Here is a 15825-nt window from a genome sequence, read left to right on the forward strand (position 1 = left end):
GAGTACATCCTCACTGAAGGTCCAGGTACCAAATACACGGCCCACAACTGAGTGAAGGTGTGTGTACATGTGTGTTTAAAAGTGTGTGTGTGATTGTGTGAAGTTGTGTTTGTGAAAGGGTGTGTGTGAGAAAGGGTGTGTATGTGTGCATATGTGTGTTTGCAGGTGTGTCAGTCTGTTTGTGTGTAAAGATGTGAGTGTGAATATGTGTGTGTGTGTGTGTGTGTGTGTGTGTGTGTGTGTGTGTGTGTGTGTGTGTGTGTGTGTGAAGGTGTGTGATGTGTGAATATATGTGTGTGTGAACATTTTTTGTGTAGATACAGTATGTGTGTCAAGTCGAGGCTGAACACACATTTATTTAGTGGAGTCTTTAGTCAGTAGGTGTTTGTGAGGTAAAGGAGCAGATCTGGAGGGATCATGGATATGGAGTGTTTGGTGAACTGGGATATTTGGATGCTGTCGTCTCCTCACTCTCACACGTTCACTCAGGTTTGTTGATGGTGGTGTGGTGGGTCGTCTCTTATCCCAGAGATCCTCATGTCTGTGTTTCCTTCTGCTTCTCCCTTTTAGTTCTGCTGCTACAGTGAATCTTACCAGAGTCCAAACTGCACAGTGACATTAACTTTCATACAACAAGGAGACTTAATAATCCATATCCTTCTCCTCCTGTCACCCTCTCTCTCTCTCTCTCTCTCTCTCTCTCGGTCGAGTTAAACATGCTCCATGGAAGCGGATCATCTGTCTCCATACCCCCCCCTGTCCTCTACATCTGCCTCTTTCACACCAACTACCTGCATGTCTTCCCACACCACATCTTTTCCTCCTTCCTGGTGTCTCCATCCTCAGCATTCTCCTACTGATATACCCCATGTCCCTCCTCTGCACATGTCCAAACCATCTCAATCTCACCTTCTTCACCTTGTCTCCAAAACGTCCTACATGTGCTGTCCCTCTAATAAACTCATTTCTAATCCTGTCCATCGTCGTCACTCCCAACGAACATCTCAACATCTTCAGCTCTGCTACCTCCAGCTCCACCTCCTGTCTTTTACTCAATACCACTGTCTCTAATCCATACAACATCTCAGGTCTCACCACAGTCCTATAAACTTTCCCTTTCACACTCACAGATACTCTTCTATCACAAATCACTCCTGCTATCACTCTTCTCCACCCACTCCACCCTGCCTGCACTCTTTTCTTCACTTCTCTAACACACTCTCCATTACTTTACACTGTTGACCCCAGGTACCTAAACTCCTCCACCTTCTCCACCTGCTCCCTGCTCTCACCACAAATCACAATATTCACCTCAACAATGTTTATCTGTAATAAATGGACATTTGGTGCAACCCAAATGAGGATGAGGTTCCCTCTTGAGTCTGGTTCCTCTTAAGGTTTCTTTCTTATTCACCACATTATCTGTGTAAAGCTGCTTTGAGACAATGTTCATTGTTAAAAGCGCAATACAAATAAAATTGAATTGAATTGGAGTGTATGAAGGTGTGTTTGTGTATGTATATATGTGTGTTTGAAGGTGTGTGTGTGTGTGAAAGTTTGTGTGTGTTTGGAGGTGTGTGGGAAGGTGTTTGTGTGTGTGTGTGTGTGTATATAAGTGTTTGAAGGTGTTTGTGTGAAAGTGTGAGGTCGTACTTGCAGATGAATCCTCCACTCTCACACTTGCGATGAGCTTCAGTGTGTTCGGGAAACAGCAGCTCAGGACGATGGAGAACATCCACCAACACGGAGAGCTCAGCCTGGACCAAAGGCCTCAAACGCTCCTCTAATGCTGAAACTATGTCCTACACACACACACACACACACACACACACAAACACACACACACACACACACACACAGAGTATAAACACACAGTGCAGAGTGCGTAGAGCGTGAGACAGATTGTGGTGGTCATGTGATCACCTGCAGCCTCTCGATGATGTTGCGGTAATCTCTGGAGGCCGTGAGCACTGAGTCTCTCCTCACAGCGTTGCGGGCAGACAGTCTCCAGCTCAGAGCCGTCTTCTGTACTAATTTATTGGAGTTGATGAACAGATTATTCACCTGACAGTCCAAATCCACCGGGATCGCAATCGCTCTGCCTTTAGCTGCAAAACACGCTCCAATCAGTGTTCTTTTACCCGTTTACACACACACACACACACACACACACACACACCCCTACACACATACACTTAAACACACAGACACACACACACACGCACACACACTCACAAACACACACACGCTATATTTCGATCCGGGGGATGGGATGCTGCACTCGCTCCACTCCCGTTGGCCATTCTTCGAGGAAGGTGCACTTACACCTCGTGCTTCTGGGACTGCCAGGGGGCGATGGCGGGGGTTGGGGGGTAGGTGGGGGGGGGGGGGGGGGGATTGGTGAATGGGCGCTTTGCGATACCTAGGTTGAGGAGTTAATGGAGGTTCGACATGGCTTGGCCGGCTCATGAGCAGAAAATCCCTCCGTTCAGGTTCTCTAGTTACCTGAAGGGGAACGAGATGCTGCATCTCTATGTTTACTCCATGTGAGTTTTATAGCTTCCTGGTCGTGACGTCACCCCGCCAATGTGACTGATTACACAGAATATTTCAGAGCGTAAACAATGCGGTCGCGTTCCCAAAGCATTGTGATGCAGCGCATTTTTCTCTCAGGGAACCAGGGTTACATACGTAAAGTAGAAATATTCTCAGTGTTCAGTGTTCTGTGCTCTCAGTGTTCTGTGCTCTCAGTGTTCTGTGCTCTCAGTGTTCTGTGCTCTCAGTGTTCTGTGCTTTTAGTGTTCTGTGCTCTCAGTGTTCTGTGCTCTCAGTGTTCTGTGCTCTCAGTGTTCTGTGCTCTCAGTGTTCTGTGCTCTCAGTGTTCTGTGCTTTTAGTGTTCTGTGCTCTCAGTGTTCTGTGCTCTCAGTGTTCTGTGCTCTCAGTGTTCTGTGCTCTCAGTGTTCTGTGCTTTTAGTGTTCTGTGCTCTCAGTGTTCTGTGCTCTCAGTGTTCTGTGCTCTCAGTGTTCTGTGCTTTTAGTGTTCTGTGCTCTCAGTGTTCTGTGCTCTCAGTGTTCTGTGCTCTCAGTGTTCTGTGCTCTCAGTGTTCTGTGCTCTCAGTGTTCTGTGCTTTTAGTGTTCTGTGCTCTAAGTGTTCTGTGCTTTTAGTGTTCTGTGCTCTCAGTGTTCTGTGCTCTCAGTGTTCTGTGCTTTTAGTGTTCTGTGCTCTCAGTGTTCTGTGCTCTCAGTGTTCTGTGCTCTCAGTGTTCTGTGCTCTCAGTGTTCTGTGCTCTCAGTGTTCTGTGCTCTCAGTGTTCTGTGCTCTCAGTGTTCTGTGCTTTTAGTGTTCTGTGCTCTCAGTGTTCTGTGCTCTCAGTGTTCTGTGCTCTCAGTGTTCTGTGCTCTCAGTGTTCTGTGCTCTCAGTGTTCTGTGCTTTTAGTGTTCTGTGCTCTTAGTGTTCTGTGCTCTCAGTGTTCTGTGCTTTTAGTGTTCTGTGCTCTCAGTGTTCTGTGCTTTTAGTGTTCTGTGCTCTCAGTGTTCTGTGCTCTTAGTGTTCTGTGCTCTCAGTGTTCTGTGCTTTTAGTGTTCTGTGCTCTCAGTGTTCTATGCTCTCAGTGTTCTGTGCTCTCAGTGTTCTGTGCTCTCAGTGTTCTGTGCTCTCAGTGTTCTGTGCTTTTAGTGTTCTGTGCTCTTAGTGTTCTGTGCTTTTAGTGTTCTGTGCTCTTAGTGTTCTGTGCTCTCAGTGTTCTGTGCTCTTAGTGTTCTGTGCTTTTAGTGTTCTGTGCTCTTAGTGTTCTGTGCTCTCAGTGTTCTGTGCTCTCAGTGTTCTGTGCTCTTAGTGTTCTGTGCTCTCAGTGTTCTGTGCTTTTAGTGTTCTGTGCTCTCAGTGTTCTGTGCTTTTCGTGTTCTGTGCTCTCAGTGTTCTGTGCTTTTAGTGTTCTGTGCTCTCAGTGTTCTGTGCTCTCAGTGTTCTGTGCTCTCAGTGTTCTGTGCTCTCAGTGTTCTGTGCTTTTAGTGTTCTGTGCTTTTAGTGTTCTGTGCTCTCAGTGTTCTGTGCTCTCAGTGTTCTGTGCTTTTAGTGTTCTGTGCTCTTAGTGTTCTGTGCTCTCAGTGTTCTGTGCTTTTAGTGTTCTGTGCTCTCAGTGTTCTGTGCTTTTAGTGTTCTGTGCTCTCAGTGTTCTGTGCTCTCAGTGTTCTGTGCTCTCAGTGTTCTGTGCTCTCAGTGTTCTGTGCTCTTAGTGTTCTGTGCTCTCAGTGTTCTGTGCTCTCAGTGTTCTGTGCTTTTAGTGTTCTGTGCTTTTAGTGTTCTGTGCTCTCAGTGTTCTGTGCTCTCAGTGTTCTGTGCTCTCAGTGTTCTGTGCTCTCAGTGTTCTGTGCTCTTAGTGTTCTGTGCTCTCAGTGTTCTGTGCTTTTAGTGTTCTGTGCTCTCAGTGTTCTGTGCTCTCAGTGTTCTGTGCTTTTAGTGTTCTGTGCTTTTAGTGTTCTGTGCTCTCAGTGTTCTGTGCTCTCAGTGTTCTGTGCTCTCAGTGTTCTGTGCTTTTAGTGTTCTGTGCTCTCAGTGTTCTGTGCTCTCAGTGTTCTGTGCTTTTAGTGTTCTGTGCTCTCAGTGTTCTGTGCTTTTAGTGTTCTGTGCTCTCAGTGTTCTGTGCTTTTAGTGTTCTGTGCTCTCAGTGTTCTGTGCTCTCAGTGTTCTGTGCTTTTAGTGTTCTGTGCTCTTAGTGTTCTGTGCTTTTAGTGTTCTGTGCTCTCAGTGTTCTGTGCTTTTAGTGTTCTGTGCTCTCAGTATTCTGTGCTTTTAGTGTTCTGTGCTCTCAGTGTTCTGTGCTTTTAGTGTTCTGTGCTCTCAGTGTTCTGTGCTCTCAGTGTTCTGTGCTCTCAGTGTTCTGTGCTCTTAGTGTTCTGTGCTTTTAGTGTTCTGTGCTCTCAGTGTTCTGTGCTCTCAGTGTTCTGTGCTTTTAGTGTTCTGTGCTCTCAGTGTTCTGTGCTCTCAGTGTTCTGTGCTCTTAGTGTTCTGTGCTTTTAGTGTTCTGTGCTCTCAGTGTTCTGTGCTCTTAGTGTTCTGTGCTCTTAGTGTTCTGTGCTCTCAGTGTTCTGTGCTTTTAGTGTTCTGTGCTCTCAGTGTTCTGTGCTCTCAGTGTTCTGTGCTTTTAGTGTTCTGTGCTTTTAGTGTTCTGTGCTCTCAGTGTTCTGTGCTCTCAGTGTTCTGTGCTCTCAGTGTTCTGTGCTTTTAGTGTTCTGTGCTCTCAGTGTTCTGTGCTCTCAGTGTTCTGTGCTTTTAGTGTTCTGTGCTCTCAGTGTTCTGTGCTTTTAGTGTTCTGTGCTCTCAGTGTTCTGTGCTTTTAGTGTTCTGTGCTCTCAGTGTTCTGTGCTCTCAGTGTTCTGTGCTTTTAGTGTTCTGTGCTCTTAGTGTTCTGTGCTTTTAGTGTTCTGTGCTCTCAGTGTTCTGTGCTTTTAGTGTTCTGTGCTCTCAGTATTCTGTGCTTTTAGTGTTCTGTGCTCTCAGTGTTCTGTGCTTTTAGTGTTCTGTGCTCTCAGTGTTCTGTGCTCTCAGTGTTCTGTGCTCTCAGTGTTCTGTGCTCTTAGTGTTCTGTGCTTTTAGTGTTCTGTGCTCTCAGTGTTCTGTGCTCTCAGTGTTCTGTGCTTTTAGTGTTCTGTGCTCTCAGTGTTCTGTGCTCTCAGTGTTCTGTGCTCTTAGTGTTCTGTGCTTTTAGTGTTCTGTGCTCTCAGTGTTCTGTGCTCTTAGTGTTCTGTGCTCTTAGTGTTCTGTGCTCTCAGTGTTCTGTGCTTTTAGTGTTCTGTGCTCTCAGTGTTCTGTGCTTTTAGTGTTCTGTGCTCTTAGTGTTCTGTGCTCTCAGTGTTCTGTGCTTTTAGTGTTCTGTGCTTTTAGTGTTCTGTGCTTTTAGTGTTCTGTGCTCTCAGTGTTCTGTGCTTTTAGTGTTCTGTGCTCTCAGTGTTCTGTGCTCTCAGTGTTCTGTGCTCTTAGTGTTCTGTGCTTTTAGTGTTCTGTGCTCTCAGTGTTCTGTGCTCTTAGTGTTCTGTGCTCTCAGTGTTCTGTGCTCTCAGTGTTCTGTGCTCTCAGTGTTCTGTGCTCTCAGTGTTCTGTGCTCTTAGTGTTCTGTGCTTTTAGTGTTCTGTGCTCTCAGTGTTCTGTGCTCTTAGTGTTCTGTGCTTTTAGTGTTCTGTGCTCTCAGTGTTCTGTGCTTTTAGTGTTCTGTGCTCTTAGTGTTCTGTGCTCTCAGTGTTCTGTGCTCTCAGTGTTCTGTGCTCTCAGTGTTCTGTGCTCTTAGTGTTCTGTGCTTTTAGTGTTCTGTGCTCTCAGTGTTCTGTGCTCTTAGTGTTCTGTGCTTTTAGTGTTCTGTGCTCTTAGTGTTCTGTGCTTTTAGTGTTCTGTGCTCTTAGTGTTCTGTGCTCTCAGTGTTCTGTGCTCTCAGTGTTCTGTGCTCTTAGTGTTCTGTGCTCTCAGTGTTCTGTGCTCTCAGTGTTCTGTGCTCTCAGTGTTCTGTGCTTTTAGTGTTCTGTGCTCTCAGTGTTCTGTGCTTTTAGTGTTCTGTGCTTTTAGTGTTCTGTGCTTTTAGTGTTCTGTGCTCTCAGTGTTCTGTGCTTTTCGTGTTCTGTGCTCTCAGTGTTCTGTGCTTTTAGTGTTCTGTGCTCTCAGTGTTCTGTGCTCTCAGTGTTCTGTGCTCTCAGTGTTCTGTGCTCTCAGTGTTCTGTGCTTTTAGTGTTCTGTGCTTTTAGTGTTCTGTGCTCTCAGTGTTCTGTGCTCTCAGTATTCTGTGCTTTTAGTGTTCTGTGCTCTCAGTGTTCTGTGCTCTCAGTGTTCTGTGCTCTCAGTATTCTGTGCTTTTAGTGTTCTGTGCTCTCAGTGTTCTGTGCTCTCAGTGTTCTGTGTTCTCAGTGTTCTGTGCTTTTAGTGTTCTGAGATGTCAATGTTTAGTACTCTTAGTGTTCTCAGAGTTCTCTGTTCTCTGTGTTCTGTGCTTTGAGTTCTCTCAGTGTTCTGTGTTCTCAGTGTTCTGTGTTTTCAGTGTTTAGGTGTCTTCCTGAGTCAGTAACTCAAACAGCTGTGTGATCAGACTACACATCTGGAAACTGTGCAAATGATAGATAATGTATTCATCCTAATTGGAAATGTGTGATTATAAATGAACTTATCTGGAAACTAAACGTGACTCGAATCACAGAGATAAACAGAAGAAATTCTCAGATTTGATCTTCATGCCTGAGATAAGAAGCAGGATTTGTGTTCCTTAAGCAGATCTTACCCACGTCACTCAGAACCTTTATACAGGCCTCCACACTGCCTTTCTGACCCGGCACCAGCCAGGTACAGTGATACACCCGGAACACCCCCTGCAGCAGCTGCACAAACACCGGCTGCCGAGTCTGAGGTAAACACACACACACACACACACACACACACACACACACACACACACACACACACATAGACAAGAGAGGTGTGAGAGGATAGAATTTACACACTTACCCTGTAAACGACCCACCACCTCCCCTCCACCCCTCTCTCACCCCTCTCACCCACAACCCCCCTATCCCCTGGTGTTGGTGTACATCACCTGGAGGCTGGTGCTCTGGTCGGAGAACGGAGAGCTGAAGAAGGTGGTGACGATGCTCATGATGGTCTCTGTCACATAGCGCTCCAGGACCATGTCTGCATGTTTACGCTCGCTCGTGTTGTTACACACCTGCCCAGGGAAAACAGAGGTCATTTAGAGCGGAGAAACAATGATAATAATCATCTGCAGGGTCTGAGCTCTTACTCTGCAGATGTCCACCAGAAAGTCATCAAACAGCTTCCACATGTGATTACTGGTGTAGATCTCCTTCATCTCCACCTCCGTGTCCACGTAGCAGTGATTCAGGAAGTTCACGTACGCCATCTTCACCTGAGAGAAACACACACACACACACACACACACACACACACACATTTATTAATTTATTTTTACACCTACACACACACACACACACACACACACACACACACATATTTATTAATTTATTTTTACACCTACACACACACACACACACACACACACACACACACACACCTCAGGAATGCAGTCCTCATGTGTGACAACACGCACAATGTCATCCAGTGGGAGAAGAGAATTACATTTTATCTCTGTGTAGACGTTTTTACCTTCGGTACACACAGCCAAAAGCTCCACCAGGTGGATATGATACCTGTTACACACACACACACACACACACACACACACACACACACACACACACAAATACATACACAATGTAGATTTAAGCTCTTACCGAAGAGTAGAACATAAATAACTAAAGAATAAAGAATATGGCCTCCTCGTGCGCGCACGCACACACACACACACACACACACACACACACACACACACACACACACACACACACCTGAGAGCGCTGTTCTCATCTAGACGTTCCCTCTCGAGACGCATCATCTGCACTAATGTCTGGAATGATGCACGATCGTTATAGAACACCAGGACATCCTCACCTGCAGTTACCAGCTATACACACACACACACACACACACACACACACACACACACACACAGTTATGACAGAACAGTGCAGTATTGTTTGTATTAGGAATGTGTGTAACTCTACATCATCACCCTTCACAGTGTTTTTGTTTCCTTTCAGCAAAAAAAGCAGTCAAATGTTTTCACACAGGTGGAAAGTCAACAATTCGATTTACTGTCACTGTAATTGAGTAGTTTTTCGTGTGCTTCCACTTTTTAGTAGTTTGTAAAATCTGTAATTTCACTTTTACTTAATATTGTTTTGTTTGAAGTTTTGTACTTAATTACATTTAAAATCATATCTGTTACTAAGTAAAAAAAGAAATGAATAAAAACGCAAAGGGGGAAAAGAATCACTAAACTCACAAGAAAGGAAGATGACAGATGCCAGTAATGCCGACTCAGCCGAAAAGAGATGTGCGCTTGCTGTCTGAATCTGCACATGTGACTTTTCTCACCATTATACATGACATAACAGGGTTCTTTACTGTGCATAACACACACTAGACTCACGTGACGGACTGTTGTGTTTTTTTATATTGCACTTTAATTTGTAAAGGTGTTCCTTCAATTAAAACCAGGAAGTGTGAGATTTATATCTATAGATTTATACCCTATATCTCACCTTTTTAAACCACACAAGAATTTGCACACACACACACACACACACACACACACACACGCACACACACGGACGGTGACCTCAGCCATGACGATGTCCTGACACTTCTTGATGAACTTGTTCTCGGCTTTGACGATGGTCTGCAGGAATTTGAGGTAGTGCACGCTGCGGCCGTGAGTCTCGATGCAGTGAACAAAGTGCTGAACAACACGTTCATTAATCTCACTGCACAGCTGGAAGTTATTCATGAAGATGTGTTGCATGGTCACAGCCTCTAGAATCTAACACACACACACACACACACACACACACACACACACACACACACACACACACACATATATATATATATATATACAGTGAGGAAAATAAGTATTTGAACACGCTGCTATTTTGCAAGTTTTCCCACTTAGAAATCATGGAGGGTCTGAAATTGTCATCGTAGGTGCATGTCCACTGTGAGAGACATAATCTAAAAAAAAAAATCCAGAAATCACAATGTATGATTTTTTAAACTATTTATTTGTATGATGCAGCTGCAAATAAGTATTTGAACACCTGAGAAAGTCAATGTTAATATTTGGTACAGGAGCCTTTGTTTGCAATTACAGAGGTCAAACGTTTCCTGTAGGACAGGACACACTGCAGGGGGGATTTTGGCCCACTCCTCCACACAGATCTTCTCTAGATCAGTCAGGTTTCTAGCCTGTCGCTGAGAAACACGGAGTTTGAGCTCCCGCCAAAGATTCTCTATTGGGTTTAGGTCTGGAGACTGGCTAGGCCACGCCAGAACCTTGATATGCTTCTTACAGAGCCACTCCTTGGTTATCCTGGCTGTGTGCTTCGGGTCATTGTCATGTTGGAAGACCCAGCCTCGACCCATCTTCAATGCTCTAACTGAGGGAAGGAGGTTGTTCCCCAAAATCTCGCAATACATGGCCCCGGTCATCCTTTCCTTAATACAGTGCAGTCGCCCTGTCCCATGTGCAGAAAAACACCCCCAAAGCATGATGCTACCACCCCCATGCTTCACAGTAGGGATGGTGTTCTTGGAATGGTACTCATCATTCTTCTTCCTCCAAACACGTTTATTGGAATTATGACCCAAAAGTTCTATTTTGGTCTCATCTGACCACATGACTTTCTCCCATGACTCCTCTGGATCATCCAAATGGTCACTGGCAAACTTAAGACGTGCCTGGACATGTGCTGGTTTAAGCAGGGGAACCTTCCGTGCCATGCATGATTTCAAACTATGACGTCTTAGGTCAGGAGTGGCCAACCCGCGGCTCGCGAGATGCATGCGGCTCTTTGCCTGGTTTCATGCGGCTCTTACGTTCATATCGAAGTTTGTGTTTGTGTTTTTTTAATGTGTGTGTTCACTTCGCTTGAGTTCAATACGGTATTTTTAAGATTTAGATGATCTTGCTCCTACTGGGAAACTTTGCGGTATATTTATCTCACACGCACATGCACATTAGATGAAAATACCGTATTGAACTCAAGCGAAGTGAACACACACATTAAAAAACCCCCACAAACAAAGCCTGTTTTCTACCCTGAAACACGTGAAATCAAAGCATCGATCTGACACCCATGTGAAAGAATTGCTTCGAGTGGCAACAACGGAATACGAGGCAGATTTGAAGGGGATTGTTCAAGGCAAGGATGCCAAAAGTCCCACTAAGTAACATGCACAGTAAAAGAACAATGCTATTGTAAATTATTATATTTTTGTATGTGGACTTGATTAAACTAAGAGTGTGTGTGTGTGAGACAGTGCACACAATGTTCATTGTTGAAAATGACTGTCCTGTGGTCTTAAAACTGTAGGAGTCAATTTCTGTCATTATGTTGGTGTGTGACATTTACAATAAATCTGGCTGAGCAGAGGTGTGTGTGTGTGTGTGTGTGGGTGCGTGCGCGCGCATGTGTGTGTGAGAGGAAGGGGTGGGTGATGTTCATGTGTGCCCATGTGTATGATGTGGCTCTTTGCGGTAACACAGTAAAGAAATGTGGCTCTCGGTCTCTGACTGGTTGGCCCCCCCTGTCTTAGTGTGGAGCCCCAGTCCGAGGGAGATTGACAGTCATGTTTAGCTTCTTCCATTTTCTAATGATTGCTCCAACAGTGGACCTTTTTTCACCAAGCTGCTTGGCAATTTCCCCGTAGCCCTTTCCAGCCTTGTGGAGGTGTACAATTTTGTCTCTAGTGTCTTTGGACAGCTCTTTGGTCTTGGCCATGTTAGTAGTTGGATTCTTACTGATTGTATGGGGTGGACAGGTGTCTTTATGCAGCTAACGACCTCAAACAGCTGCATCTAATTTAGAATAATAAATGTAGTGGAGGTGGACATTTTAAAGGCAGACTAACAGGTCTTTGAGGGTCAGAATTCTAGCTGATAGACAGGTGTTCAAATACTTATTTGCAGCTGTATCATACAAATAAATAGAAAATCATATATTGCCGGAGTCCAAACTGCACAGTGACATTAACTTACATACACAAATAGGTACACTTAATAATCCATATCCTTCTCTTCCCGTCACCCTCTTCTCTCTCTCTCTCTCTCTTCACACTTCTGTGCAGCTTGGGACGGTCTCTCATCAACACCTTGGGTGGTTCCATGTAATTCCGGAGTAGAACGGGTGCTTTGAGGATGGATTGGACTGTAGTTGGTGTCGGTGGTCTGCTACACTGACACAGGACTACAGTTTGCTTCTGATCATCATCACTGCACCCCGCAACATTGTATACCCGCCACAAATGGACATTCGGTGTAACCCAGATGAGGATGAGGTTCCCTCTTGAGTCTGGTTCCTCTCAAGGTTTCTTCCTTATGCCATCTCGGGGAGTTTTTCCTTGCCACAGTCGCCAGTCGCCACCGGCTTGCTCATCAGGGACAAACTTACTCATAAAGAACATATTCATTTTTAATCACCACATTATCTGTGTAAAGCTGCTCTGAGACAATGTTCATTGTTAAAAGCGCTATACAAATAAAAATGAATTGAATTGAATTAAATACATTGTGATTTCTGGATATTTTTTTTTAGATTATGTCTCTCACAGTGGACATGCACCTACGATGACAATTTCAGACCCTCCATGATTTCTAAGTGGGAGAACTTGCAAAATAGCAGCGTGTTCAAATACTTATTTTCCTCACTGTATATATCAGACACATGAAATCATGTGACAGCAGGTCAGTGTAACAAATCGCACAGTTCCAGATCAAGAGCTTTAGTTATTGTTCACATCAGAACCATCTTCAGCTCTTTAAGGATCAGACGGACCCGTGAGCACTGCTGCTTCAGGTTCCTGTTGCAGTGCAGTTTAGATGCTCTTCTGCTGATCACGACTATAAAGTCTGTTTATATGAGTTTTATGCACATGTCTGGCTTTTATCTGAGCTCTCTCTCATCAACAAGAGGCATCATTTCACTTTAGAGATGTTTCCATCAGATCAGCACATGTGGTACCAACCAGCACACCTGGGACCAACAACCCCGTCATTGTAACAGTAACAAAGAGATCAGATTTTCTTTTCATTCTGATGTTTGATGTGAAAATTAACTGAAGCTCCAGTATCTGTAGGATTTATACACAGTGCTGCTGACACGTGATTGGTTGATCAGATGAACGTGTAAGTGTACAGGTGTTCCTGGAAGGATGCTGCTGAGTGTGTGTGTGTGTGTGTGTGTGTGTGTGTGTGTGTGTGTGTGTGTGTGTGTGTACATGGGTGATACTGCTGTACGGGAGAGAGACAGAGAGAGAATCTCCTACAAAAGTATTGGGACAGCAGGGCTAATTGTTAGTGTTTTTGCTTTACGCTGAAGAGATCTGGGTCTTACTCCAGGGTTGAGGAACAGGTTAATGTGTTTGTGCAGTAAAGCCTGGTTCTGCTGGTTTCCTGCACAAAAATTCTGGAGGAACTGATGAGCGAGGGTCATGATCTCCTGCATCCACACATCCTCACCCTAACACACACACACACACACACACACACACACACACACACACACACACACACACACACACACACACACAAAGAGGGAATAAATCCAGAGAACACAACATAAAGAATAAATGACCAAACCTTTCAAAACACACACACACACCTTTTCATAAGGGATCTGTAGAAGTTCAAGGACCACTGAGTGAGCTCCCATGTTCCTAAGGAGACGTTGCTGCTGCTTCTTGTTTTTTCTGCCAGACAGACACTCCATCACACACAGCTTACTGAGTCTCAGGAGGATCTGCTCTTACACACACACACACACACACACACACACACACACACACACACACACACACACACACACACACACACATAAATAAAGTAAAACAGATCCAGGACAAACAATAAACAATAAAGAAATGCACTCTGACCTCCTTGACGAGTCGGTAGTTGGAGCTGCTGGTGCTCTCCGCTTTGGGTTTGTGTAATCCATCAGAACCCGAGTCACTCTGTTTCACACAAAAATAAATAGTTCATCCAGATTTATTTATATTTTTAAGAATTGAGGGGGTTTGGGTTTAGAGATTGTAGGTTGTGAATTATTGGGTTGTTTTTAGAAGGTTGTGTGCTGAGAGGTTGTGGTATGGTGAGGTGGTTTGTTGGGGTCAGAGGGTTCATTGTTGGGGGTTGTTGATTGGGGTTAGTTTTTAGGGGGTTGTTGAGAGGGTTGTGGATTGGGTGGGTGTTTGTTGGAGGGCTGTAGGTTAAAGCTAAGCAAAGTCTATCACTTCCATGTTTCTGAGACACACTGCTCTCTGCCCTGTTCCTCATACACCAGATCACAGACCTATCTGCCCCAGGCCTGTGATGGACAGGTAGAAGAGTCTGTCCAGCCAATGGTACAGCCTGGGTTTCCACGCCCCTCTCACATATATTACACAATGTGTCACGTCAGTCATATACATGAGGGGTTTCCCCAACCCCGGGACACAACACCATTATAACTCAACTACATGATAACAGAGTGATAGTAAATCTGATGTCAAATTTGCAAAAAGTTTCTCTGTGCTGACTTTTTCCTCACCACTTCCTGCAACAACAGGAAGCTGATTTTTACGCTCCATCAGTCAGGCGTGGACCAGCTTCACATGAGAACAAAAAAATAAATAAAGCTTCCTCATAAAATATGAAGTACACTGAAAATATGGTATCCTGCTGTGTGTGTGTGTGTGTGTGTGTGTGTGTGTGTGTGTGTGTGTGTGTGTGTGTGTGATTTGAATCCAATCACAGTGTTTAAAGATGAACTCAAACACAATCTAGAGCAGAATGTAATATAAACAGGTAATGAAATCAAACTGCAGCTGATCATCAAATCCACTGATACTGAAGAATCTCTGAATGAACATTTGAAAATACTTGAGAGTGTAAACCCGCTGTAAGTAAATCACGTGTCGACCTTGTGGTGTGTTTCCGTGGCGATGACCTCTCCTGTGTGCAGTCCTGAGTCTGAGCCCTGTCTCTTATATACCCACAGCTCTGACTTCTCCACGATGGACCTCAGCTGGTCCAAATCAGCTTTTATCTGCTTATAGTTCTCCACATCCTGACTGGTGACCAAGAGTTGCACCTACACACACACACACACACACACACACACACACACACAGACACACACACACACACACACACACACAGAGTTAAAGTCAAATTACAACATAGTTTACTGAGACATACATAAAGTGTGTGTGTGTGTGTGTGTGTGTGTGTGTGTAAAAGTAGGAGTGGTGTATGTGTGGTGTATCTGTGCAGTATCTCACAAAAGTAAATACACCCCTCACATTTCAGCAGCCATTGTAGGATCTTCTCAAGGGACAGAACTGTAGAACTGAAAGCTGGAGATATGTAGAGTAGTGAATGTGTAGTTTGTGTAGCAGTACAGTTTTACTGTCCTCTAAAAATAACACACAGACATTATTGTGTAAATCACTGGAGACTAAAGTGAGTCCACCCTCAGTGAACATGTTAAAACTGTGTTTAGTGTGAATATTGTGTGTGAGCACCATCATTATCCAGCACTGCTTTAATCCTCCTGAGTGTGGAATTCACCAGAGCTGCTGGAGATTACACACACATGGTGCTTCTCCAACTTCTGCTTGAGGATCCCCACAGGTACTCAATAGGATTCAGGTCTGGAGACATACTTGGCCACTCCATCACCTTCAGCAAGGCAGTGGTCATCTTGGTGGTGTGTTTGGGGTCGTTATTATGTTGGAAAACTGCTTCAGAATCTCACAGTACATGTTGGAATCCATGTTTCCCTCAGTGAACCGCAGCTCCTCAGTACCAGCAGCACTCATGCAGCCCCAGACCATGATCCTGCCACCACCATGCTTGACTGTAGGCAAGACACAGTTTTCTTGCTTCTCCTCACCAGGTGTCACCACAGCAGCTTCAGAAGAGGCTCCTTCTGGGACGAAGGCCTGCAAACCAACTTGTTGCAGTGTGTGGCGTATGGTGTACGCACTGACGAGTGAACCTTCCGCAGCATCTAAAGCAATGCTGCAGCACTCATGCTTCTGCACCTGATGCACAGCACGAGGAATCGATGTATTTGATGGACCCTTGAGAGGTCTGGAAAACCTCTGTATGACCCTGATCACTGTACTGTAACTCAGTTTCAGGATGTTACTGATCTTATTACAGCCTCTGC

General features: G+C 44.8%; 1 protein-coding gene across 3 annotated transcripts in view; it reads right to left on the reverse strand.

Moving 5' to 3' along the window:
- The window catches only part of itpr1a (inositol 1,4,5-trisphosphate receptor, type 1a), a 100956-nt gene that overhangs the window by 62556 nt on the left and 22575 nt on the right, over positions 1–15825 (reverse strand). For all 3 annotated transcript variants that reach the window (XM_083562368.1, XM_083562367.1, XM_083562366.1), the window contains exons 24-35: positions 14572–14742; positions 13547–13624; positions 13276–13413; positions 13009–13134; positions 9237–9437; positions 8404–8519; positions 8070–8205; positions 7779–7904; positions 7575–7703; positions 7263–7383; positions 1924–2108; positions 1654–1802 (exon numbers count right to left, since the gene is read on the reverse strand). In XM_083562368.1, coding sequence (XP_083418494.1) covers positions 1654–1802; positions 1924–2108; positions 7263–7383; positions 7575–7703; positions 7779–7904; positions 8070–8205; positions 8404–8519; positions 9237–9437; positions 13009–13134; positions 13276–13413; positions 13547–13624; positions 14572–14742 — 1676 coding nt within the window. The remainder of the gene's footprint in view (positions 1–1653; positions 1803–1923; positions 2109–7262; positions 7384–7574; positions 7704–7778; positions 7905–8069; positions 8206–8403; positions 8520–9236; positions 9438–13008; positions 13135–13275; positions 13414–13546; positions 13625–14571; positions 14743–15825) is intronic.

This window comes from Silurus aristotelis (assembly GCF_946808225.1).
Source record: "Silurus aristotelis genome assembly, chromosome: 2".
NCBI classification, from domain to species: domain Eukaryota; kingdom Metazoa; phylum Chordata; class Actinopteri; order Siluriformes; family Siluridae; genus Silurus; species Silurus aristotelis.